This window comes from Gobius niger (assembly GCF_951799975.1).
Source record: "Gobius niger genome assembly, contig: SCAFFOLD_57, whole genome shotgun sequence".
NCBI lineage: Eukaryota > Metazoa > Chordata > Actinopteri > Gobiiformes > Gobiidae > Gobius > Gobius niger.
The window spans coordinates 18,171-44,857 of record NW_027639070.1 but is presented as its reverse complement, the minus strand read 5'-3'; the positions used below and the strand labels follow the sequence as shown (position 1 = coordinate 44,857).

The 26,687-nt window shown below is 47.0% G+C and overlaps 1 protein-coding gene across 1 annotated transcript; it reads right to left on the bottom strand.

The window, feature by feature from the left end:
- Positions 1–2,084: 2,084 nt before the first annotated feature.
- LOC306982940 (uncharacterized protein) lies at positions 2,085–6,758 on the bottom strand. Its single transcript, XM_079583385.1, has 2 exons — positions 6,636–6,758; positions 2,085–2,376 (listed from the first exon to the last, which is right to left on the bottom strand). Exons 1-2 carry the CDS (start codon positions 6,725–6,727, stop codon positions 2,088–2,090), a joined length of 381 nt encoding a protein of 126 aa, XP_079439511.1. The 5' UTR covers positions 6,728–6,758; the 3' UTR covers positions 2,085–2,087.
- Positions 6,759–26,687: the final 19,929 nt, after the last annotated feature.

The following is a 26,687-nucleotide window of genomic DNA, read 5'->3' as shown; positions in this document are numbered from 1 at the left end:
TCCTTCGCCCCGTGGTTCCCCTCATCCGCGACGACACTCCCGTCAGGAGCTCGGAGAACGCCGCCGGCAGATGCCCCAGATGCACCAGACCGAAGTCCTCGCCGTTCTGCTCGGGGGCGGACCCGTTCTGCTGGGGGGCGGACCCGCTCTGCTGGGGGGCGGACCCGTTGTGCTGGGGGGCGGACCCGCTCTGCTGTGGGGCGGACCCGCTCTGCTCGGGGGCGGACCCGCTCTGGCCGGGCAGCTTTAAGGGGATGGCGCGTTGGTAGTTGGTCAGCAGCTTCCGGTTGGGGGTGGATCCGATGTCGGCGAGCTGCAGGATGAGCTGCTCCCTGAAGGCCTTCTGCGTGAGCGCCTGCGTGTGCTGCATGGAGCTGAGCTGCCGGTGCAAGATGAAGGCGTTGACGGCGGCGATGTCGATGAAATGGTAGAAGAGCGTCTTGTACCACTTCTTGGTTTTGTGGATGACGTTGTAGGAGTTGATGAGCGCGTCCGACAGGTCCACGCCGCCCATGTACTGGTTGTAATCCTTGATGCAGTCCGGCAGCGGGACTTGCATCACGCTCCACCTCCCCTTCTCGTTCTTGACTTTGCGGTTGGCGAACCCGCTGGCGCTGGCCTTGTGCATGGAGGTGCAGATGGTCACCTCCCGCGCGTCGTACCACTTGACGAACAGCAGCTCCTTCTGCCGGAGCCAGCGGATGGAGCCTCGCGGCGCTCTGGGGGGCATCTTGTTGGCGGTGGCTTTGGGATAGTCGCGCAGCGTGGAGCGGATGGTGCCGCACGCCGACATCTTCCTCCGCAGGAGATCTCGGAAAAGCACGGGGCTGGTGTAGTAGTTGTCCACGTAGAGCTTGTATCCTGTTCCTAGCTGAGTTGAATTGAGCAGCCGCATCACCACATCGTAGCTCTGCCCGTTGCCTGAAGCTTCTCCCACTTTGCCGTCGTAGACGAAGAAGTTCGAGGTGTATCCGCTGGAATCGGCCAAAACGAAGAGCTTGAAGCCCCATTTGGTGGGCTTGTTCTTCACGTACTGCTTGAAGCCGATGCGAGCCTTGCTGGCCACCATCCTCTCGTCGATGGAGATGTGCTGTTTGGGATGGTAGTAGCTTTGACAGGCCTGGACGATGTGCTCGTAAAGCGGCCTGACCTTGCAGAGTTTATCGTACTCCGGCGTTCCCTTCTTCAGCTCGTTCTCCGCCTCCGCGTCGGGGTCGTTCATGTGGAGGCAGCGGGAAACCTCGTTGAAGCGGTGGCGGTTCATGGTGTTGTTGGGGAAGGGCAGACTGTAGAGCCGGGAGTTTTTCCAAAAGTCCAGGAGGGTCTTGAGCGGCACCAGCCCCATGTACATGACCAGAGCGATGTAGGAGTACATGTCCTTGGGCGCCACCTTGGTGAAGTTGGAGGAGTTGCGTTTGCCGTAGGAGTTGGTGTTTTTGAGGAGTAGAGAGATGACCTCGGTGGAGAAGAAGAGCTGGAAGAGTTCGAGTGGAGAGTATTTGGACATGAGGTGGAGCTGAGGTCCCACGCTCCGCAGAGGTCTGAACTGCAGCTCTGCAGGAGGAGCTTTGTCCTCTTCTTCTATGTTACACCAGCGCCCGCCGCCTGCAGGACAAACACATGTTTTACAGATAATCAGGGGTGTCTGTTCTCCAGGCTTTCACTTCCCTAAAGTCGTCTACATGAGTTTCTATGCAACATCATTCTGTTACTCGTTTTATAACTGGGAACTCATCACTGTTGACTATATGACACTCGGCTCGTCCCTGAGAGCAACACTGCATTTGATTTATTTATGAGGAACTTTTTGGGAGAAAAACGAGAATAAAAAAAAATTGGTACAAAATACATATAAAAAAAGGGGAAAAAATATATGGAAAAATAGGTAAAAATGAACAAAAGTCACTTCCTTTAATCTGTCCCTGGATCAACAGCATCAAAACTTGGATCAAAAGAGAGATTTTTTTTTTTCGGTTCCTGCCTTTGATACTTTTCTTTGATACCAGACAGGTATCGTTTGGTTGAACCCAGCCCGACAAACAGAATGTTTGCTGCTTTATCTGATTATTTTGGAAGAGAGTTTAGTTTCAGAAGAGCGTGGTACCTCCTCCTCCTCCTCCTCCTCCTCCTCCTCCTCCGTCCTGAAACTCCAGACTCCTCCGAGCTCGTCCTCTGCTCCTGGACTTCCCTGGACTCGCTCCGTTCACGGCCGACGGGAGTTTGTCTGGACCGGACTGAGAGACGCGGCGTTTCTTGGCGGAGGACAGCGAGCGTATCCACGGCGACGGCGTCACGGTCTGAGAGCGGGTCCTTTTGGACGGAGGCATCTCCCACTGTTCATCTGAGCCACTGTCGCTGACGTCTGAGGACGAGTCTCTGTGGACAAAACACATCAGTCTGAGGACAAGTCTCTGTGAGGCACATCAGTCTGAGGACAAGTCTCTGTGAGACACATCTGTCTGAGGACAAGTCTCTGTGAGACACATCAGTCTGAGGACCACTCTCTGTGAGACACATCAGTCTGAGGACAAGTCTCTGTGAGACACATCAGTCTGAGGACGAGTCTCTGTGAGACACATCAGTCTGAGGACCACTCTCTGTGAGACACATCTGTCTGAGGACAAGTCTCTGTGAGACACATCAGTCTGAGGACAAGTCTCTGTGAGACACATCAGTCTGAGGACGAGTCTCTGTGAGACACATCAGTCTGAGGACCACTCTCTGTGAGACACATCTGTCTGAGGACAAGTCTCTGTGAGACACATCAGTCTGAGGACAAGTCTCTGTGAGACACATCAGTCTGAGGACGAGTCTCTGTGAGACACATCAGTCTGAGGACCACTCTCTGTGAGACACATCTGTCTGAGGACAAGTCTCTGTGAGACACATCAGTCTGAGGACAAGTCTCTGTGAGACACATCAGTCTGAGGACAAGTCTCTGTGGACAAACACATCAGTCTGAGGACAAGTCTCTGTGGACAAAACACATCAGTCTGAGGACAAGTCTCTGTGGACAAACACATCAGTCTGAGGACAAGTCTCTGTGGACAAACACATCAGTCTGAGGACAAGTCTCTGTGGACAAAACACATCAGTCTGAGGACGAGTCTCTGTGAGGCACATCAGTCTGAGGACAAGTCGCTGTGAGACACATCAGTCTGAGGACGAGTCTCTGTGAGGCACATCAGTCTGAGGACAAGTCGCTGTGAGACACATCAGTCTGAGGACCATTCTCTGTGAGACACATCAGTCTGAGGACCAGTCTCTGTGAGACACATCAGTCTGAGGACCATTCTCTGTGAGACACATCAGTCTGAGGACCATTCTCTGTGAGACACATCAGTCTGAGGACAAGTCTCTGTGAGGCACATCAGTCTGAGGACGAGTCTCTGTGAGACACATCAGTCTGAGGACAAGTCTCTGTGAGACACATCAGTCTGAGGACAAGTCTCTGTGAGACACATCAGTCTGAGGACAAGTCTCTGTGAGACACATCAGTCTGAGGACAAGTCTCTGTGAGACACATCAGTCTGAGGACAAGTCTCTGTGAGACACATCAGTCTGAGGACGAGTCTCTGTGAGACACATCAGTCTGAGGACGAGTCTCTGTGAGACACATCAGTCTGAGGACAAGTCTCTGTGAGACACATCAGTCTGAGGACAAGTCTCTGTGAGACACATCAGTCTGAGGACAAGTCTCTGTGAGACACATCAGTCTGAGGACAAGTCTCTGTGAGACACATCAGTCTGAGGACAAGTCTCTGTGAGACACATCAGTCTGAGGACAAGTCTCTGTGAGACACATCAGTCTGAGGACAAGTCTCTGTGAGACACATCAGTCTGAGGACAAGTCTCTGTGTACCTGTCTGGTCTTCACGCGTGTCCTCAGTCACGTTAGCACAGACGGCGTTAGCATTTAGCCTCTCCTCCTCTATAGCTCCAAACCAGGTGAAGATAGAAGCTGCCAAGCTCCTCCACATTTTTCCGTATTTAAATATAGTTACATGAAGTGTTACACGATAAAGTATAATTACACAAAATTAAACATGTGGATTTTCTAAGCGGATAAAAGAGGAACTATATTGTAAGGCGTAACAATACCAGGAGCAGGCGGACGCCGACGCTGAGGACACGCGTGAAGACCAGACAGGTACACATGAACTCGTCTAAAGTAAGAACTGTTCCTTTAAGAGTGAACATCAGAGACAGAACACGTCCAAAAGTATCTCAACACCTCGGCTGTAGTCATGTCAGAACACTTTACTTTACACTACGCTTTGATACTTGTACTTACCAAATTCAGTACCATGTAATACTCTGTAACAATGTGTAAGAACTTGTATCTAAGGGTTAGTTACACGATGGAATAATGTAATAACTCAAACTCTGACCTTAAGTCTGTCTTATTACATTAGTACACGTTATTCCATTATGGATGTACTACATAGACACACGTTATTACAGATTGCTACAAAGCTCATTACATTGTATTACATTTTGTTCGGTACAAGGTCAAATAAAGTGTATCCAAATGTAACACCGACATATTACATCTGAAAAGTGTAACAGCTCAGCGAGTGCAGCATTCGGCTCATTCTGCAGGAGTTCAATGTTGCTCAATAAGAACACGCTGGAGGTCTTTTTACACGTTTGTAGTCGGACCGGTTTGGGGGAAACACGCAGCTATAGTAGTATATAGTAAATCCTTATCTTATAGTTCCTTATAGTGAATCCTTTGTGTATTAATAGTAAGGATTAGACACGGGAGAATTCACTTTGTGTGTTTTTGTCGCTTCTTTATTGTGTTTTTGTTTTTCCTGCACGTTTTTGTCGCTCTTTTGCCACTTTTTTTGCTTCATCAAGACGACCATGACTGAGACTAAACCAGGTCTAACCCGGGATCAGATCAATTGTTCCTGGACGTTAAAGCTTAGACGAGTTGATGTGCACCTGTCTGGTCTTCGTGCGTGCGCTCAGTCACGCACAAAGACCAAAGATGTTGTTAGCGTTTGGCCTCCCCCAGTGTGTTCCTACAGCGGAGCCTGTGAGCGTCAGTGATGAGGCTTTGTTCCTCTGACTCCAGACCCGTCCAGGACCAGCCCTTTGTGAGGCTCCATTAACAGATTACATTAACACGGCCTCCCTGGGGGCACGCGGGACACACGGCCCCCACTCAGGGACTAGACCAGGACCAGACTAGGACTAAACCAGGACTAAACCAGGACACACGGCCCCCACTCAGGGACTAGACCAGGACTAAACCGGGACACACGGCCCCCACTCAGGGACTAGACCGGGACTAGACCCAGGACTAAACCAGGACTAAACCAGGACCAGACCAGGACTAAACCAGGACTAAACCAGGACCAGACCAGGACTAAACCGGGACACACGGCCCCCACTCAGACCGGGACCAGACCAGGACTAAACCAGGACACACGGCCCCCACTCAGGGACTAGACCGGGACTAAACCAGGACTAAACCGGGACACACGGCCCCCACTCAGGGACTAGACCAGGACTAGACCAGGACTAAACCAGGACCAGACCAGGACTAAACCGGGACACACGGCCCCCACTCAGGGACTAGACCAGGACTAGACCAGGACTAAACCAGGACTAAACCAGGACTAAACCAGGACTAGACCAGGACTAAACCAGGACTAAACCGGGACACACGGCCCCCACTCAGGGACTAAACCAGGACTAGACCAGGACTAAACCAGGACTAGACCAGGACTAAACCAGGACTAAACCGGGACACACGGCCCCCACTCAGGGACTAGACCAGGACTAGACCAGGACTAAACCAGGACTAAACCGGGACACACGGCCCCCACTCAGACCGGGACCAGACCAGGACTAAACCAGGACTAGACCAGGACTAAACCAGGACTAAACCAGGACTAAACCAGGACTAAACCAGGACTAAACCAGGACTAAACCAGGACTAAACCGGGACTAAACCAGGACTAAACCAGGGCTAAACCAGGACTAAACCGGGACTAAACCAGGACTAAACCAGGACTAAACCCAGGACTAAACCGGGAGACACTGCCCCCACTCAGACCAGGACTAAACCAGGACTAAACCGGGACTAAACCCAGGACTAAACCCAGGACTAAACTGGGACTAAACCCAGGACTAAACCGGGACTAAACCCAGGACTGTGACAGGACTACTCTGGGACTAAACCAGGACACACTGCCCCCACTCAGACGGGGACTAGACCAGGACTAAAGCCAGGACTAGACCAGGACTAGACCAGGACTAGACCAGGACTTAACCCAGGACTGTGACAGGACTAAACCGGGATTATCCACGTGTATTTACTCCGTGGTCATTGACACTTCCCCCTGTTGTTTATAACACATTTTGTTTATTTCGTCCATTCAGAGTTATTATTATTTAGCTTTAATTCCCTGGGTTTACTCCTCTTGTTACTCCTTTAGACCGGGTCTCCGGGTCTGTGTTCGGACCGGGTCTGTGTTCGGACCGGGTCTGTGTGTCGGGACCGGGTCTGTGTTCGGACCGGGTCTCCGGGTCTGTGTTCGGACCGGGTCTCTCACCGCTCGGGTCTGTGTTCGGACCGGGTCTCTCACCGCTCGGGTCTGTGTTCGGACCGGGTCTCTCACCGCTCGGGTCCGTCCTCCCCGTCCTCCGTCCCCCGCCGCCGCGCCGCTGTCCTCCGCCGGGTCCTCCGCTTCCTCCGGGGCTTCTGGAACATGTCTCCCCCCCCGCGGCTCTTCGCTCTTTGTTTCGGTGACTTTTCCTTTTCTCCGCCGCTGACACATGGCCCGCCCACTTCCGCGATGCCTCCGCGCTCATTGGCGGATGCTGAAAGTCAACAAAGGCGACAGAGCGCTGTGATTGGACGGGACAGTCCCATTCACTTCCTGTTTACATTTTTTACCAGCGTTAATTTTGACAGATTTTTTTTTTTTTTAGATTAGATTAACCCCTTAACTCCCACCTGGCTTTACCCCAATCCAAAAGCTTCTGGGAAAAAGCTGAGAACTGAGACGAAAACAATGATGGAAATGTGACAAAAAAGTGAGAAAACATTGACAAAAAATGACAAAAAATGACAATAAAAGTGACAAAAAATTGATAAAAATTTGACGAAAAAATGACAAAAATTACACAAAAAAAGTGACGAAAAAGTGGCAAAAATGACAAAAAAATGACAAAAAAATGACAAAAATATGATAAAAATTTAACAAAAAAATGATACAAAAAAGTGACGAAAAATTTATGAAAAAGTGGCAAAAATGTCACAAAAATGTCACAAGAAATTGACGAAAAAATGACAAAAATGTGACAAAAATTGAAAAAAAAAAAGTGACAAAAAATGACAAAAATGTGATAAAAATTTGACAAAATGTGACAAAAAAATTACAAAAATGTGACAAAAAATGACAAAGAAGTTACAAAAATGAGTTGAATATCCAACAAAGAAACGATGGAAAAAAATGTGATGACGTGAACGATCCTCTCGGTTCAGGTGGGAGTTAAGGGGTTAATGAGACTGGGCAAGAGTTCGCCAAATAATTCATTTTAATTTGAATATTTGTAGGTGACTAAAAATAAAATTATCTTTTTTCTTTCTTTCTAATTGTTACATTTTTCGAAGTCGACCAAAATACCCAGATTTCAGTCCTGTTTTAGTCTCATTAACAACTTTTAATTTAGTTTCGTCTAATTTTAATCAACAAAATAATGACTTATTATAAGGAAATATCATCGTCGACAAAACTAACACTATTTACCAGGTTTAAAAGACAGTAAAACAGTAAACCAGGACGAAACATGGGGCTAAAGCTGGACTAAGCCCTGGACCAATCTGGGACTAAACCTGGACTAAACTGGGACTAAACCCAAGATCAAGCTAGACTAAACCCAGGACCTATCAGGACTATAAACTGCACGCTCCATTAAATCCAATTTAAACAAAAACCTACAAATATAAAACAAACTAAACCAAATATTCAGGAAAAACTGATTTTGTAAATTCACGTCAGGATAAAAGTGTCCAAGTCAGATGGAGGACGTGGGAGTTTGGATGGATATTACATCAGCTGATCGTGTAAAGGACATCAAACCTGCTCTGTACTGTTAAAGTCTCCTGATTATATGACACTGGGAGGGCATCTGGGCTACAGGAGGAGGAGATGTATTGATCTGAACAGATGGCGTCTCCGCTGCAGCTGGAGCTCAGAGACAATGGAGGGTTTATGTTTCTCCAGGGGTTTTCAGGACTCAGACAAACCGCTCGGACAGAAAAGAACTCGTCTAACACAAGAATTAGAGTTTTTTTTCACTTGTTTATTTACAAAAGACAAAGTGTCAGTCGATATAAAGCTTTAACACAGACACTCGGTCAGTGGGTCAGAGAAAACGGAGGAAAACATCCCCAAATCCAGGCCTTAAACATCATTGAAGCTTTGCATTTGTTTCCGGCAGGATTTCAATCTACGTTTATTTTGCTTGATTGTGTTTGTGCCACAGCGGGAGCGTCCTGGTTCACGGGTGTTACGTTATTTCAACATAATTTCATGTTCATACAATACACGGATCACGTTATTGGATGAAATTAACTGGTTATTTTGAAAATGGACTGTAAGCTACTATCATCAAGATTATAAAGGCTTAAAGCAGTACTAAGTAACTCTTCCCCCTAGAGGCCATAAGCGCAACTGCAGGTGTAGTAGCAAGTTACGATTTTTTAACGTATTAATTGTCTTGCAGAGTAAATACTACACTGACAGGAAAGGTGAAGGGACAGAGGGTTACTGTGCATCCAATTATACAATGGAAATATTTTTTTTCACTCAAACTTGGCTGTAAATACTGTTTAAAGTGATGTTAGCCCGCAGTTAGCTTTGCCCGTTAGCCTGTTAGCTTCTTCTTCGTGATTACATTAGTGTGTGTTGCTTTCTCCGGACCGGTGGTAGTCAAGTTGCAAACATGGTTTTCTGTCCAGAGACACCAGGGGGCGATGAAAGACCCTCCAAACATCCCATAAACACTTGTATTACCCCGACAGGGACTACGGGAGGATTTATTAAGGTAAACACGTTACTTAGTGCTGCTTTAAAATGTTACTTTGCATGTGATGAGTCAAAATGTATATCATATTAGTTTCACATTTTCAGTTGAACTACAGAAATAATGAACTTTGGAACGATAATTTTCCAGGTTTCACCCGTAAATCGAGTGCCAGAGACAGTATTAAGATCTCAAACTGGGATTTTCTTTCCTCTGGGATTCCGTCAACATCGTAAAGTAACAAAGTAGAAAATGTACAGCGCAGGTAAATATGAAAATATAATATGTAATGTTTTTTATGTCAGTCATTTTGTGAAATATAAAAGAAAATACACATGGTAGTTTAGGCGGATCAAAGTGCCGACGCCTCTTCCTCCTTCAAAGCCTGTTTTTGTTGGTATATTCCTCTAATCTGCGCTGGAACAAAAGCCTCCGTTTGTGTTGACAGCTCCGCGCCTCATGAATTATGGATGAGATATTTATGCCGTCGTATTTCCCCGCGTGTTTAAAAGGTCCCGCGCCGCTCGCTCCGAAGGCGGCGGAGGAGCCGGCGAACATCAAACCCGCGGCGTTTCTCGGAGAGTTAAAGGAGACTTTCAGGTCAGGGTTTCCTTCATAGTTCTGTCTGTGCCCCGACATGTGTCCCGTCCATCCCATCCAGGGCGGGGTCACAGAGGCCTCACCTGGATCACCTCTCATCGCTCTGGTTCTTTATCCGGGTCACAGAGGCCTCACCTGGATCACCTCTCATCGCTCTGGTTCTTTATCCGGGTCACAGAGGCCTCACCTGAATGACCTCTCATCGCTCTGGTTCTTTATCCGGGGCCGGGTCACAGAGGCCTCACCTGAATGACCTCTCATCGCTCTGGTTCTTTATCCAGGCGGGGTCACAGAGGCCTCACCTGAATCACCTCATCGCTCCGGTTCTTTATCCGAGTCACAGAGGCCTCACCTGAATGACCTCATCGCTCTGGTTCTTTATCCGAGTCACAGAGGCCTCACCTGAATGACCTCATCGCTCTGGTTCTTTATCCGGGTCACAGAGGCCTCACCTGAATGACCTCATCGCTCTGGTTCTTTATCCGGGTCACAGAGGCCTCACCTGAATGACCTCTCATCGCTCTGGTTCTTTATCCGGGTCACAGAGGCCTCACCTGAATCACCTCTCATCGCTCTGGTTCTTTATCCGGGCCGGGTCACAGAGGCCTCACCTGAATGACCTCTCATCGCTCTGGTTCTTTATCTGGGGCGGGTCACAGAGGCCTCACCTGGATCACCTCTCATCGCTCTGGTTCTTTATCCGGGTCACAGAGGCCTCACCTGAATGACCTCTCATCGCTCTGGTTCTTTATCCGGGGCCGGGTCACAGAGGCCTCACCTGAATGACCTCTCATCGCTCTGGTTCTTTATCCAGGCGGGGTCACAGAGGCCTCACCTGAATCACCTCATCGCTCCGGTTCTTTATCCGGGTCACAGAGGCCTCACCTGAATGACCTCATCGCTCTGGTTCTTTATCCAGGGCGGGGTCACAGAGGCCTCACCTGAATGACCTCATCGCTCTGGTTCTTTATCCGGGTCACAGAGGCCTCACCTGAATGACCTCATCGCTCTGGTTCTTTATCCAGGGCCGGGTCACAGAGGCCTCACCTGAATGACCTCTCATCGCTCTGGTTCTTTATCCGGGTCACAGAGGCCTCACCTGAATGACCTCTCATCGCTCTGGTTCTTTATCCGGGGCCGGGTCACAGAGGCCTCACCTGAATGACCTCTCATCGCTCTGGTTCTTTATCCAGGCGGGGTCACAGAGGCCTCACCTGAATCACCTCATCGCTCCGGTTCTTTATCCGGGTCACAGAGGCCTCACCTGAATGACCTCATCGCTCTGGTTCTTTATCCGAGTCACAGAGGCCTCACCTGAATGACCTCTCATCGCTCTGGTTCTTTATCCGGGTCACAGAGGCCTCACCTGAATGACCTCTCATCGCTCTGGTTCTTTATCCGGGTCACAGAGGCCTCACCTGAATCACCTCTCATCGCTCTGGTTCTTTATCCGGGTCACAGAGGCCTCACCTGAATCACCTCTCATCGCTCTGGTTCTTTATCCGGGCCATAGAGGCCTCACCTGGATCACCTCTCATCGCTCTGGTTCTTTATCCAGGCGGGGTCACAGAGGCCTCACCTGAACGACCTCTCATCGCTCTGGTTCTTTATCCGGGGACAGACGGCGTAACTGCCTCCGGAAACACTCATTAAGCGGCTCCTCTGTGTTTGATCAGTTTGTTTTTCCCATGTAGCATTAGCATTTAGCCTCAAACATCACAAATTATGAACAATGCAGATGTTTCCAGCTGTTGTCGACCATCGACCTCATTTAGATGAAGTTGAAGCTTTGTTAGAAGTCAGTAATGAAATAGTTGATAATGAAATTAAGAAATAAAAGTGGCTTCTGATCCAAATGTTGAAACGTATTAAATGTTTTCAGATAAGTGTGGGTGTCGGGTTCATGTCCAACGGCCTCGAAACATCTAATATTTGTTTATTGTTTTTAAAGAACCATCAGAAATGATATAAATGCCATGAAAAGGACGTTCCTACCTCGCCATAGTCGGCTCTGGCTTCACCGTTCCAGACCAGACTCTGTTTACAGGCCTGTGAAGCTGTTTACAACGTAAACAAGCTCAGAGGCGACCGATTATACGACGCCAATATGGTGGACGTCGTAACACGGGGACACGTCAGAAATACCCGGATTGCCGTCTTCATCAATACAAGGAGAGAAGGAGCTGAAATATATAAGAATCTTTCCTATTACCTCTGTTTTCATGGATGAGGGTGGAAGGATTTCCTCGGCACCGTCGTGATGAAGTGGCGTTTGAGGATGGTTTGGTTCTTCAGTCGCCGCCGCACATTTATAAACGATTATAGAGAGGACAGATTCAGACGGACTCGACGTGAAGCGGATCCTAAAGCCTGTGGTCGTGCAGGACCTTCTGCTCAGCCGTCTCAGCCTCAGGCCGAGGGACAGTGGTCCTGATGGTCGTGAAGGTCAGAGGTTCGAATGCCTTGCCCTTGATTGGTTCCCAGGTGCGTCCAACAGAGATGGGAGGAGTTTAAGAACGACCATAAACCAGACCTGAAACAGACTTTAGTTTGTGATGAAGTGGAAGTGTGTGGAGCTGCAGTGGCTCCACGCCTGCAGGTTTACAATATTAAAGAGAGTAGATGCAAGTTGGTCATTGTATACTCACTACTGCCCCCTCAGGTCTTATGCGTAACTGCAGCTTCTATATTAAGCTCGTGCATGACGGCACTTTGGACCTGAAGTAACACTTTCTGAGTGACAGGATTTCAGAGGCCGTTGTGGTGAACAAGCTGAGCTCATGGAGGAACATGTAGGGGGAGGAAAATACTTTTAAACTCTGCATAGTCCCTTTGAAGTCATTGACAATGGAGACAAACGGTTCTGATGGATGTTCATGTAGAACCAGGTCTTGATTCCATCCCCGGACACCTCCTCCTCTCGCCCAGCAGGAAGCTCCTTGTGCCGCCTGTATCCGCGCTCTGGTCCTCTGGTCAGTGCGTGTTGGTCTCCGCAGGGCCGCCCTTTGTCACCGGTTCTGTTCATCACTTGTATGGACTGTCTCTCTGTGCAGCCGGGAGGGCGTTTGCAGATGATGTTCTGTCAGACCTTCAGCTGCTCTGGGGCAGCCGAGTGTGAGGAGGATCAGCTCCTCCTGAGGCCATGGTTCTCCTCCGGAAAAAGGCAGATCTGCAGGAGACGTTGTCACACAAAATGGCCGCACACACGTCAGAGCTGTAATCAGTCTCTGTGACGCCGTGACAATGGAGTCTTTGTGTGAGAATGAATGTCCTCCTTTATCTGTGGGAATCGAACCATCGACCAGACGAGCGGAGCGTCTTCATTAACGGAGACGAGCGAGTCCAGAGCGAGCGTTGCTTTGACCGAAGCCCACAGCACTTCTGCTTTATTTGTTTCCGCAGGAAAAGGAAAGATAAAGCCTTAAATGTCAGTAACAAGAGTTTGATTCCACTGACTCCACTTCTCAAAAAATAAGTCTTTGTTGAACTTTTCTTCACATTTTCTCTCCGTTGAAGCCGACGAACACGGCGTGATTCTCCTCGTCTTATTTTCGACGTTTCATTGATGACGAGGGCAGATGTCGGCTGTTGTTGGTCTTTGGTCGTGCAACGCTTTTATTTTAAATCTTTGTCTCTGTCTCACTGTACGAGCTCTGAGGAACCTGACTTTCTGTAGTTGTAGAGTAAATGTATTTTTACCTCGTCAGAGAATGACGTAAACACAGCAAAACACAGCCCTTAGAGCTTTGTCTCTTCACCCAGGAGGGAGGTCTCCACAGCTGTGAGACGTTTCTGTGACGTTCCTGTGATGTCTCCGAGACAACGGACGAGGAACGCGCTTCTCTATGGTCCTCATGGAGCTGACATTACTGTAATACCACCCCCTGGTGGCCAGGGGTGACTCCAAGAGATTCTAATGACACTTAAAACGTCTCTCAAGAGCGGCTTAAAGAGGGGGTGTTCTGCTTTTGTCAGTCCCATAGCACCAGTCTATATCACACTACACTGATGACAAACCTTCTGTTGGTCTGTAAATGCAGTAAATTAGAATAACTGCCTTGTATAAAATGTCTCTCTCAAAATGGCTGTAGTGAATGTCTTGAAATAGGCTTCTGTCTCTTTAAGAACCTCTGAGCCTTTAGACACGCCCCCTCCACACGCTGTCTGTGGCATCAGTGGGGAGGGGGTTCTGCTGAGGAGCAGTGGTTGGTTACTCGGCTGGTGACCAAAGCTCGGAGGCGTCTCCAGGAGGTGGGGGCGTTCCTAGGAGGACTCAGGCAAACCTATCCCTAAAATGGCCGCCATCAGAGTTTTTACAGATTACTCAGAAATACGTGAATGTGCCAAGGCAACACTTCAGCCATGTTTTTAATGAGGGAGTGACAGAATAACATGATGGAAAGCTTGAAAAAGTCCATAATACCCCCCCTTTTAAGGAACAGGCTGCGTAGGAGGAGACAGAGCGGCCATTACGGTTCACACAGGACTCGGGCAACAGTCCCTGCTCTTCCAGGCCTTTGGGAGGATGTGATCTTCCTCTTTGTGCTGTGACTGATGTAACTGTGCACCTGTCCTGTGGAGACAGTAAAGCCTCCTCTTAAATCTTTCAGAAACATCTGTTGTTTGTTTGAATGTGTGAAGAGCCTTATTCTTGTTTGTATCTGTGTTTCGGGCGCGTCTGGGTGAACGGAGGAGCTTCCACTGCAGTCGTTTCCTTTTCCTCTCCACGTCTTTAATAATTAACGGAGCTGTTTGGTCGCAGCGGCGTCAGACTGATCCGACATGACGGGATCATCGCGGATCACGGCGTCTCGGGGAAATATCACATCTCCATAAATATCTCATAAGAAAGTGTTCTGTCTTTAAGGCCAGACTCTGAGCCGAACAGGAAGTTCAGGAAGAGGGGTCTGAAGGAGAGGCCGGAGGGGGAAGATTTCTCACATTTCTCACAGTTGTTTCCTCAATTAGAGAAAAACCTCTCCTTGTTTCTTGGTTCGAAATTTAGTCATGGATAATAAATCCATCAGAATCAGATCCTTGTGTGTAAAAACCTTCCAGATGTGGTTGTGAGTGGAATGAAGTTCAGTCTCTTTGTTTGCACTTGCCTCTGTGGATGTTCCTCACATCTTTAGCCGCTGCTGTCTCCCACACAGGAAATGCCCATATTTGGATTACAGCGTCTTTCCTGCTTCACGTGGATACCAAACGTGTCAGTATTTGTGAATGAATAAGTGTGGGAAAGACCAGGGACACACACATGTTGGAGGACATTTTACAAACTGTTCCAGAACTTTCCAAAATGTTCAACATTTTTTTCAAAATAAAAAAAAAATCTTTAATTTTTGCCCCAAAAAATGTTTCCATTTTTTCTCTCCAAAATTACCTTACCTTTCTTTCTCTCCAACATTTTTTTCAAATTTGTCCACAATTTCCCAAACCGTTTATTTTTATTCCATAACTTTCACAAAAAATGTCAACATTTATTAAAAAATTGTAAAAATTGCAAAAAATAAAAATCCTACATTTCCCCCCAAAAATCTAAAATGTTTCCATTATTTCCCTAAAATTACCCCACAAATGTTTTGTTTTTAAAAAAAAAGAATTAAAAAATCCTAATCTTTTCCACAATTTCCCAAACCATTACAATTTGTTTTCCTAATTTTCCCAAACTTTTCCAAAATCCCAATTTTTCCCCCCAAGAAATGTAAAATGTTTCCATTTTTTCCCCAAATATTACCTCCATTTTTTTTGTTCATTAAAAAAAAAAACATCCACAATTTCCCAAACTGTTGCATTGTTTTCCCTAACTTTTCCATTTTTTTCCCCGATTTTTTTTGTTTTTTTCAAAATTTCAAAAAACTTTTTTTTAAATTTTTCCCCCCAAAAAATGAAAACACAAATGCAAATGTAATGAATAAATAAAAAATGCCTTCATTTATTTTTTGTAATGACCATATTTGGATTGCCGCGTGTTGTCAGAGGGATTCCGTGCGTGTCTCTCTGAGCTCCTGTCCTGGTTCCTCGTTGGATAAAAGTGGATGTTTTTTCCTCAAACTGTCCGTGAGTCTAACGTCTCTGTGTCTCCATGTCCTGATGAAGCTCCAGGATGAAGCTCCAGGATGAAGTTCCAGGATGTAGTTCCAGGATGTAGTTCCAGGATGAAGTTCCAGGATGAAGTTCCAGGATGAAGCTCCAGGATGAAGTTCCAGGATGAAGTTCCAGGATGAAGCTCCAGGATGAAGTTCCAGGATGAAGTTCCAGGATGAAGCTCCAGGATGAAGTTCCAGGATGAAGTTCCAGGATGAAGCTCCAGGATGAAGTTCCAGGATGAAGTTCCAGGATGAAGCTCCAGGATGAAGTTCCAGGATGAAGTTCCAGGATGAAGCTCCAGGATGAAGTTCCAGGATGAAGTTCCAGGATGAAGTTCCAGGATGGAGTTCCAGGATGAAGTTCCAGGATGAAGTTCCAGGATGAAGTTCCAGGATGAAGTTCCAGGATGTAGTTCCAGGATGAAGTTCCAGGATGTAGTTCCAGGATGAAGTTCCAGGATGGAGTTCCAGGATGTAGTTCCAGGATGTAGTTCCAGGATGTAGTTCCAGGATGAAGTTCCAGGATGTAGTTCCAGGATGAAGTTCTAGGATGAAGTTCCAGGATGAAGTTCCAGGATGTAGTTCCAGGATGAAGTTCCAGGATGTAGTTCCAGGATGAAGTTCTAGGATGTAGTTCCAGGATGGAGTTCCAGGATGGAGTTCCAGGATGTAGTTCCAGGATGTAGTTCCAGGATGTAGTTCCAGGATGAAGTTCCAGGATGTAGTTCCAGGATGAAGTTCCAGGATGTAGTTCCAGGATGAAGTTCTAGGATGTAGTTCCAGGATGTAGTTCCAGGATGTAGTTCCAGGATGTAGTTCCAGGATGTAGTTCCAGGATGTAGTTCCAGGATGTAGTTCCAGGATGTAGTTCCAGGATGTAGTTCCAGGATGTAGTTCCAGGATGTAGTTCCAGGATGTAGTTCCAGGATGAAGTTCCAGGATGTAGTTCCAGGATGAAGTTCTAGGATGGAGTTCCAGGATGTAGTTCCAGGATGTAGTTCCAGGATGTAGTTCCAGGATGTAGTTCCAGGATGAAGTTCCAGGATGTAGTTCCAGGATGTAGTTCCAGGATGTAGTTCCAGGATGTAGTTCCAGGATGTAGTTCCAGGATGGAGTTCCAGGATGTAGTTCCAGGATGTAGTTCCAGGATGTAGTTCCAGGATGTAGTTCCAGGATGTAGTTCCAGGATGGAGTTCCAGGATGAAGTTCCAGGATGAAGTTCCAGGATGGAGTTCCAGGATGAAGTTCCAGGATGTAGTTCCAGGATGTAGTTCCAGGATGTAGTTCCAGGATGTAGTTCCAGGATGAAGTTCCAGGATGTAGTTCCAGGATGAAGTTCCAGGATGTAGTTCCAGGATGTAGTTCCAGGATGTAGTTCCAGGATGGAGTTCCAGGATGTAGTTCCAGGATGTAGTTCCAGGATGTAGTTCCAGGATGTAGTTCCAGGATGTAGTTCCAGGATGGAGTTCCAGGATGAAGTTCCAGGATGAAGTTCCAGGATGGAGTTCCAGGATGAAGTTCCAGGATGTAGTTCCAGGATGTAGTTCCAGGATGTAGTTCCAGGATGTAGTTCCAGGATGAAGTTCCAGGATGTAGTTCCAGGATGAAGTTCCAGGATGAAGTTCCAGGATGTAGTTCCAGGATGAAGTTCCAGGATGTAGTTCCAGGATGTAGTTCCAGGATGTAGTTCCAGGATGGAGTTCCAGGATGAAGTTCCAGGATGAAGTTCCAGGATGGAGTTCCAGGATGAAGTTCCAGGATGTAGTTCCAGGATGTAGTTCCAGGATGTAGTTCCAGGATGTAGTTCCAGGATGTAGTTCCAGGATGTAGTTCCAGGATGAAGTTCCAGGATGGAGTTCCAGGATGAAGTTCCAGGATGTAGTTCCAGGATGAAGTTCCAGGATGTAGTTCCAGGATGAAGTTCCAGGATGGAGTTCCAGGATGTAGTTCCAGGATGTAGTTCCAGGATGTAGTTCCAGGATGAAGTTCCAGGATGTAGTTCCAGGATGAAGTTCCAGGATGTAGTTCCAGGATGAAGTTCCAGGATGTAGTTCCAGGATGAAGTTCCAGGATGTAGTTCCAGGATGTAGTTCCAGGATGTAGTTCCAGGATGAAGTTCTAGGATGTAGTTCCAGGATGTAGTTCCAGGATGGAGTTCCAGGATGAAGTTCCAGGATGTAGTTCCAGGATGTAGTTCCAGGATGTAGTTCCAGGATGAAGTTCTAGGATGTAGTTCCAGGATGTAGTTCCAGGATGGAGTTCCAGGATGAAGTTCCAGGATGTAGTTCCAGGATGTAGTTCCAGGATGTAGTTCCAGGATGTAGTTCCAGGATGTAGTTCCAGGATGAAGTTCCAGGATGTAGTTCCAGGATGTAGTTCCAGGATGTAGTTCCAGGATGAAGTTCCAGGATGTAGTTCCAGGATGAAGTTCTAGGATGAAGTTCCAGGATGTAGTTCCAGGATGTAGTTCCAGGATGTAGTTCCAGGATGAAGTTCCAGGATGTAGTTCCAGGATGAAGTTCTAGGATGTAGTTCCAGGATGAAGTTCTAGGATGTAGTTCCAGGATGTAGTTCCAGGATGTAGTTCCAGGATGTAGTTCCAGGATGTAGTTCCAGGATGAAGTTCCAGGATGTAGTTCCAGGATGTAGTTCCAGGATGTAGTTCCAGGATGTAGTTCCAGGATGTAGTTCCAGGATGTAGTTCCAGGATGTAGTTCCAGGATGTAGTTCCAGGATGTAGTTCCAGGATGTAGTTCCAGGATGGAGTTCCAGGATGAAGTTCCAGGATGAAGTTCCAGGATGAAGTTCCAGGATGAAGTTCCAGGATGAAGTTCCAGGATGAAGTTCCAGGATGGAGTTCCAGGATGAAGTTTTTGATCCGGATCCTCTGAGTTTCTGATAAAAGATAAAAAGTCGATCAGAAAGTGTCTGTGTTTCCCCGTCTTTGATCATCCTCGCCGTGAGCGCGCCTCAAACCGGACGGAGACGAGGACGAGGCGCAGCAGGGGGCGGGGCTGCTGTCAGATCAAAGGCTTCCTGCTCCTCTCTGATTGGCTCATCTGTCGCTTTTAGCAAAAACACGTCCACGGGTTTACTTTCCTGCAGAAACTCGGGTCTGAGGGACTGAAGGCGAGGACGTCTTCATCTTTACTGGACCAGTGATGGGGAGAGACGTTCTGCAAATGCTTCAGGAGTCAGAAACATCCACTTCTGCTTTAAAGATCATCCTCATCATCCTGTGCTGGGTTCTTCACTCTGCCTCCAGACACATGTAGCTGAGTTTTGTCTTTTTAATCTGGAACATTTACAGTTTCTTCTTTACTGTGTGAATAATCCTGATCAAATCCGTAACAAACAGTTTCTTCTTCCTTCTGAGGCGCGGCAGCTGCAGTTTGTGAGGCGCTCTGAGGCTGAGGATTAAAGCTCACGTCTCAGAGCCGCCCCGGGCTCTTATTGTGAAGGAGACACACATCAGACCCCGCGGGCTCTTATTGTGAAGGAGACACACATCAGACCCCGCGGGCTCTTATTGTGAAGGAGACACACATCAGGCCCCGCGGGCTCTTATTGTGAAGGAGACACACATCAGACCCCGCGGGCTCTTATTGTGAAGGAGACACTGCTCTTATCTCTCAGACCAGACTGTTCTGTGTCCTGCCCCGGGCTCTTATTGTGAAGGATCTGCAGGAAACATGTCTGTGTCAGGAGCTCCGCCCCCTCAGGCTCTTCCTGTGAAGGAGCCAGCCTGACACGTGACTGAACTCAGAGTCTTCGGGTTCATGACGTCAGAAGCTGCAGTGTCTGAGCTTTGAGAAACATTTCATTGACTGGTTGGATTGAGGATCTTCTGGCGTCTCGTGAACTCTTTGTCTTCACATACAGGATGTTTCTCCCTGTGATTTTATGTAAAGTCTGCACTCTGTAAAGAGACAAACTTTGATTGTCTTGGTCACCGAGCGTTTCTCGTTTATCTTCTCTGAGCTGTTGTTTGTCACCTCCGTGTTAAAGGAAGAAAACCCTGATTCACTTTAGATTTAATCTCTCTGATCAGACGATACAGACTTTTGCTTTTTATACTTGTGTTTATTTGTGGATCTAAAGGAGGGGTCGTAGATAATAGAGATTAGCCCCATTCATAAAGCATGAACATGACCATGGCTGCTCCGTCTCCTCCTACGAACTCTGTTCCTTAAAAAGGCGGGAAGCCAGAACCTGTCAATCATAGATATACGTAGACTTCAACTTTTCTAATGTACAAAACCGTGTTAAAGATATGACGCCTCGCCCAGTGTGTCACATGGGTCAAAGCAAAACAAAACTCTTGGGAGCCGGACTTTAAGCAGTTTAAACGAGGCCCAAAGCTCACCCCGGGCCACCAGGGGGTGGTGTTACAGTAACGTCAGCTCCATCCACTCCTCCATCCATCTGAGCATCCAGGGTCACACGGCCTCATCAGTGAACACGACTGTTTGAAAATGAGTCTCATGTATTTCTGAGCCACTGCAGCCGTTTCTGCTTCAGCTTCAATGAACAGTTTAGGGGAGGCCGGAGAGAAGGTTTATGCACAACTGCAGCCTCTGGAGGGTCCGACACCTTCATGTGCGGGAGACTCCAGCTTTGTAGCAGCTGTTCTCTTAATCTGATGTATTTGTCTGTCAGAAACCATCCTCATTAAGTTGGAAAAGCAAATAGGCTCAGTAGTAAAGTCTAGTTTTTATGCCTGTATAACGTGCTGCTTGGATTATTGTAACTCGTTGTACTGTGGGCTGGACCAAAGCTGGATCCGTCGCCTGCAGCTGGTTCAGAACGCTACAGCGTCTGCTCACGGGTACCTAAACGTTTGAACATGTCAGCCCTGTGTTGGCCTCTCTACATCGGCATGTGGTTGTTGGTGTTTGAGTGTTTGATGGGATGGCTCCACCAGACCTGTCTGAGCTTCTGTCTGTCCATACTCCGACCAGAACATTGAGGTCAGCTAACAAATGTCTGTTAGACATACCGAGGTCACGGATGTCGACCAGAGGAGGCCGGGCTTTTGAGACACTTTGGAACTGTCTTCCCTTAAACATTAGGGCAGCCCAGTCTTTAAACATTCTGCTTGTTGAAGACCCACTTGTTTGTGAAGGCTTTTAACCAAAACTGAGCAGCACATTTATTTTGTATTTTGTATTTTTGTGTGTACTTCTGCATCTCTATTTTTGTATATTTTAAATTTGAATAGTGTATTTTATATATTTGGGCAGCGATGCTGTTTTAAATGTGCTTTGTAAATAAACTTGACCTTGACCTCTGTGCCTTTATCTGAGTGTCTGAATCAGACACAAATCTCTGATCAGTTCGATGATTACGCTTCATCTTTACTGAAATATCAAAGGTTTTCAAACCTAGACCAAGACATTCAACTATTTCACACTTTTCATCAGCAGAAAGATCCTTTTTCTTTCCCTTATTGTTTGAAAATGATGATCTGCTTAATAAAGTGGAACATCCTTTTCACTAGTTTTTCCCTTAACCTGAAAACTAATCATCCCAGGTCTGAGAGACACAAAACCATCCATGAGCTTCACTGACACTGAAATACAAAGTGCATAATGATTTGGAACGCGGTGTGGCTTCAGTCACTCTGAGACTGGTGTGACGTGAGACGCAGCTGAAGCTCTAGTTCCTTCACAGTCGACCTCGTCACGTGATCCAGGCCCAGGAGGTGATGTCGTAGGAGTCAGGATTGAGTCTAAAAGGACTGGATAGAAATGCTTAGCTTGTCTTTATAAACAGGTCTTTTGATATTGTTTTGTCTTCTTAAATCCTCCGGCAGAAACATCAGCAGCTGAAGCTCAAACGGCCTCAGGAGTTTCTCACTTATCTGCGCTGGTTTTGTCCTTTTGTCCGGCTCGGTGTGAAGCCTCGCTCCTCCTGCGTTTGTTTGCTGTTCGCTCGGTTTTCTCTTTTTTGGGGGGGGGTGATGCTGCGGCCGGTCACACGGAGGTGTGGTTGCCATGGCGACCCCCTCCTCCGTGTGTGTGTGTTTCCCGCGGCGATGAGAGGAGACGAGGACACAGTTTGGTGTCGGAGTCAGAGGAGGAAGAAGATGATGAAACGTGGAAAAGGAAAAGGCCGGAGTTCCACGTCCGCCTCGTCACGTCTGAGGCTCGTTCAGCGTTTCTCTTTTTACAAACGTGAGCAGGACGTGAAGTGTGAACGAGGTGAGAGGCGCATCAGTTCCAAAGATCCGCCTTTGTGTTTCAGGATTTGTCCGGGTTAGAACTAGAAAACTACTCTTGTTTTGCCGCTTCATCTTCTTCCTTCTCAAATGTGTTTTCTGATGACTCCGGAATCTTTGGAATCGTTTCCACACTCGACACCAGCAAGTGGGTCAATGGTGGCTTCACTCTGTAGCACCAAACACTCAGATGACTTCACTTCCCTTTAACTGTTCCAGGCGACAGGGCAAAAACCTCACGTGTGAATGAGCCCAACTGAGAAAAGGTTTCAGTATCACACAATCAAAATAATCTGATTTCTACCTGAGTTTTGCATTAGATTCAAACCATTAATATGAAGTCGTTTTTTTGTTCCTTTTCGAGTTAGAGCCAGGGTTGCCAGATAACTATCATATTTGTACGATGTCCGACACCCTAAAGGTAGGATCACTTCAGAGCGCTGCATAAAGTCTGCTTAAGTTAGGAGGAGAGACTGTCCCTGGATCAGTTTCAATGGGCGCTGGCTGCTCTGCTTTATGACCACGACACTGGGGGCCGCCATTGCTGTAGTACTTCCGTATCGCCGCTAGGCCCCCATTGAAAAGCATTGGAGTTTAGACGCCTTAAAAACAACTTTAACGCCTGGTTTCAATTTTTTCAACACTAGACTAGGCTAGATATTCCTCCTGAGATAACGCTGGGTTAGTCACAATATATGAAACCAGGCTGGTTTTCATAATAATCTGGTACTTAATGAGGGTCGGACTGTTAGCATTGGAGCAGCGCGAGCTACACGTCACACAAGGGCGGAGTCTACGGTGAAGATCCCGCCTTTATGCCCTTTTTAGGAACATGCTTCGTCAGAGCTGGGGAGGAGGAGTCTGTGAATCCTCCATGACTTCCCCCACGACCGTGGTCATTATGGTAAACGGGGAGGAATGAGCAGAAGACGTCCATTATTTTTTACAGTCTATGGTTTTACATTTCCACTATCACGGCAACGTCAGGCCCTGGGGCCAAATTCGGCCCTCCAGCATAAAACCTTTGGCCCCCAAGAGAATTTTGAAGAAACATGTATTCATAAAGCAGAGATACGTGAAAAGGATTCTAAAATGTGGAAGATACTGTCAATATTTGCACGTTTCCCAGCAGAACACCTGATTAGGTCATATATTATGAGCAAATCGTATATTTGTAGAAAAAGGTGCTTTAGTGTTTGGGCATTGAAGAAAGTCGGCGTCCATGACACAAACCTGCCCCCCCTGCACCTCTCACCTCTCGCGACGTCGTAGTTTCTTTGTTTTGAGCCGTATTATGAGCAGGAGCTCCAGAGCTGTTGGTGTATTTACTGTGTACAAGAGTTTGTGCTGAAATACCAGACTTTATATAACAAACGACGATATAATGCTTTAGAGCAGCGGTTCCCAACGTTGTTTGTCTTTCGTACCCTTTCAGTGGTCGTCCGTGTACCCCCAAACCTCAAGGGTGTTAAAGTTTATTATAAAGTAATTATGTAACCCCTTAACTCCCGCCTGAACCGAGAGGATATTTTTCCTCACGTCATCACATTTTTTTTCCATTCATTTTTGTAGCTTTAGTGTCATTTTTTTGTCACATTTTTTTCATTTTTTAGTCACATTTTTTGTCATTTTTTAATCACATTTTTTTCATTTTTTTTTTTCATTTTTTTTTTCATTTTTGTCATTTTTTATTAATTTTTTTTGTCAGTTTCTTGTGTCATTTTTGCCACTTTTTCATGAATTTTTCGTCACTTTTTTGTCAATGTTTTCTCACTTTTTCGTCACATTTCCATCATTTTTTTCGTCTCAGTTTTGTTGCTTTTTCACAGCTTTTTTCCAGAAGCTTTTGGATTGGGGTAAAGCCAAACTGGAGAAAATGTGCTCGGTTCAGGTGGGAGTTAAGGGGTTAAAAGTGGTATTTGTAGGAAAAAGGACAACGTTTGAGTCAAAATAAACCTAAAATTCTCCCAAAGCAACACACTTTACTGAGAAATGTAGCTTTTCCTATAAACATGATGTCACATTTTCCCCTTTTTTCAATCTGAATAGATCCAAGTACCCCCTGTCCCCTGCTAGGTCCTCGAGTTCCCCCAGGGGTCCCCGTACCCCAGGTTGGGAAACACTGCTTTAGAGAATCTGGAAACTCTGGTTAGATTGAAGCAGCTAATGTGATTAAATACAATTATTATTTAGTTTAAATTTGACTTTAAAATATCAGTCAGTGCAACATTAACCTCTTAACTCCCACCTGAACTGATCCCATTGTCTCTGGCTTTACCCTAATCAAAAAGCTGCTTGGGAAAAAACACCTGTAAAAACCTGTAAATAATGGATGATCCGAGCATAGAAACCCTGACTTTTCCAAACTCCCCCTTGAGGCACAAAGAGGGAAGAGTCTGGGTGATGTACAGGCTCCGCCCCTTTATAAAGCAGAGCGTGACTTTGAGAGTCTGGACAAGGACGGAGCCGACAGCGATTAATGACAGCAGCCGCTCTCACAGCACACTGCCCCCACAGCGCCCCCTGCTGGCCACAGGGGTCTCTCTTCACCAGGTGCATTTGTTTTTGGAGGCAGTTGTCCGGTTTTGGCTGATTTTCCTCCGTCTTGGTTTAGGTGTAAGTAACGGGACGGCCCACAGGGGGCGCCGGGACAGTCTGTATTAGATGAAAGTTTATTGTTTTTTGCAGGAAGTGTGTTGAGCTCACAGCTGCTGCTGAAACAGACACTTAGAGGTCGGTTACTCGTGTTGTCGCCTCCTCAGTGCTGTGGCTGCATTACTCACTCATGCAGGGACAGGAGAACGTTTAAAGCAGGGGGGCCCAAAGTTTTTGTCTCCGAGGCCAAAATGAAAAAGTGCCTTTGAGTCGAGGGCCAAACACGGCGACGTCAAGCACGAAAAACACATATAACTGCAAATAATTAAGTTACTTGAGTTTATTTGATTTACTTTTAATGTTTTCGATGGCCTACATTTACTTACATCAATGCAAATCACATGCTACATTAAAACAAATGGTAGCTATGGCAACAGCCTAGTTTTAGTAGAACAACATCAACAATTGTAGCAATTTAGTGCAAAAAAAACACCTGTATCTATACAGCACCTACCACTCAAAGAAAATGCCACATTAGATCATTTTGAAAGTGTCAGTTCAGCATCAATTCTTTTATAAGTCATTTTTTAACATCTGCCTTTGTTGACGTCAACAACCTTTGCAATAAAAGTTGGAAAACTGGGAAAGTTGCTGCTGATTGATAAGTACCAAGACACCACAACATAGACTGTAAAAATAATGGACGTCTCCTCCTCACTCCTCCCCGTTTACCATAACGACCATGGCCGTAGGGGAATTCATGGAGGATTTACAGGCTCCCCCTCCCCAGCTCTGACGAAGCATGTTCCTAAAAAGGGCATAAGGGCGGGATCTTCACTGTTGACTTGTGTGACGTGTAGCTCGCGCTGCTCCAATGCTAACAGTCCCGCCCTCATTAAGTACCAGATTATTACGAAAACCAGCCTGGTTTCATATATTGTGATTAACCCAGCGTTTTCTCAGGAGGAAGATCTAGCCTAGTCTAGTGTTGAAAAAATTGAAACCAGGCTTTAAAGTTGTTTTTAAGGCGTCTAAACTCCAAAGCTTTTCAATGGGGGCCTAGTGGCGATATGGAGGTACTACAGCAATGCCGGAGCATTGGCGGCCCCCAGGTTCGTGGTCAAAAAGCAGAGCAGCCAGCGGCCATTGCACCACAACAGTGTTTCCTTAACTTTGTGAAAGGAGAGAAACAGCGCCCCCAATTTGACGCTGGTGGTCAAAAAGTGTACTGCACCCATATTTACCATTGAGAATGAATGGAAGAGAGTTAGTATTAACCACATGCAGCGCAAAAGTAGGTCACTCTCTGGCGGGCCAACAGAATTGTGTCGGCGGGCCATATTTGGCCCGCGGGCCCCACTTTGGGCACCCCTGGTTTAAAGGAACCGTTCTTCCAGACTGAGATCTGATCTTACCTGAGCTTAGACGAGTTGATCCGTACCTGTCTGGTCTTTGTGGAAGAGCTCGGTCACTTCTAGCTTCACCCCGTTTGGAGCCATAGGAATACACTGGGAGAGGCCAAACGCTAACCACATCTTTGGTTGTTTTGCGTGATAAAAACACTGCCTGTTCCTTTAAAGTGGTTATTATTTCATATTTCACCCGAGCCCCTCCTTCGTCGCCGTCTTGTTTCTGCACCTCCATCATCGCGCTCCTAATTTAAGTGACTGTCACCTCCACGTGTCCCCCCCCCCCCCCCTCCTCTCCTCCCCCTCTCCCCACCCACCGCGCTGTGACCCGGGAACTCTCCCCCCTCCGTCAGTCTCCTCGTAAAGCCCTCGTTTCTGCTCCGCCGCCGCTTAATTGCACCGACCCGGCGGCACGTTACGATCCCGGGCCCGTCCTGTCCTTCAGCCGCGGCGGGGAAAGTCACACCTGTCCCGGGGCTGAACACCACCACACGACTGCACGCGGGTTAAACAGGACCCGGCGACTGAGAGGAGGGAAATACTCAACACGAGGCTTCGCTGGAATCACACAGACATCACGTGTTTGAGTCATGACGACGGCCGAGAGACAGAGCCGGGTTTATTTATGTTGTTCGATACTTTACCGATACTTGTTTTTTCCGATACCGATACCGATACTATGTGTCGTCGAGAACCAGGAGGCAGAACAATAATGTGAGACATGTT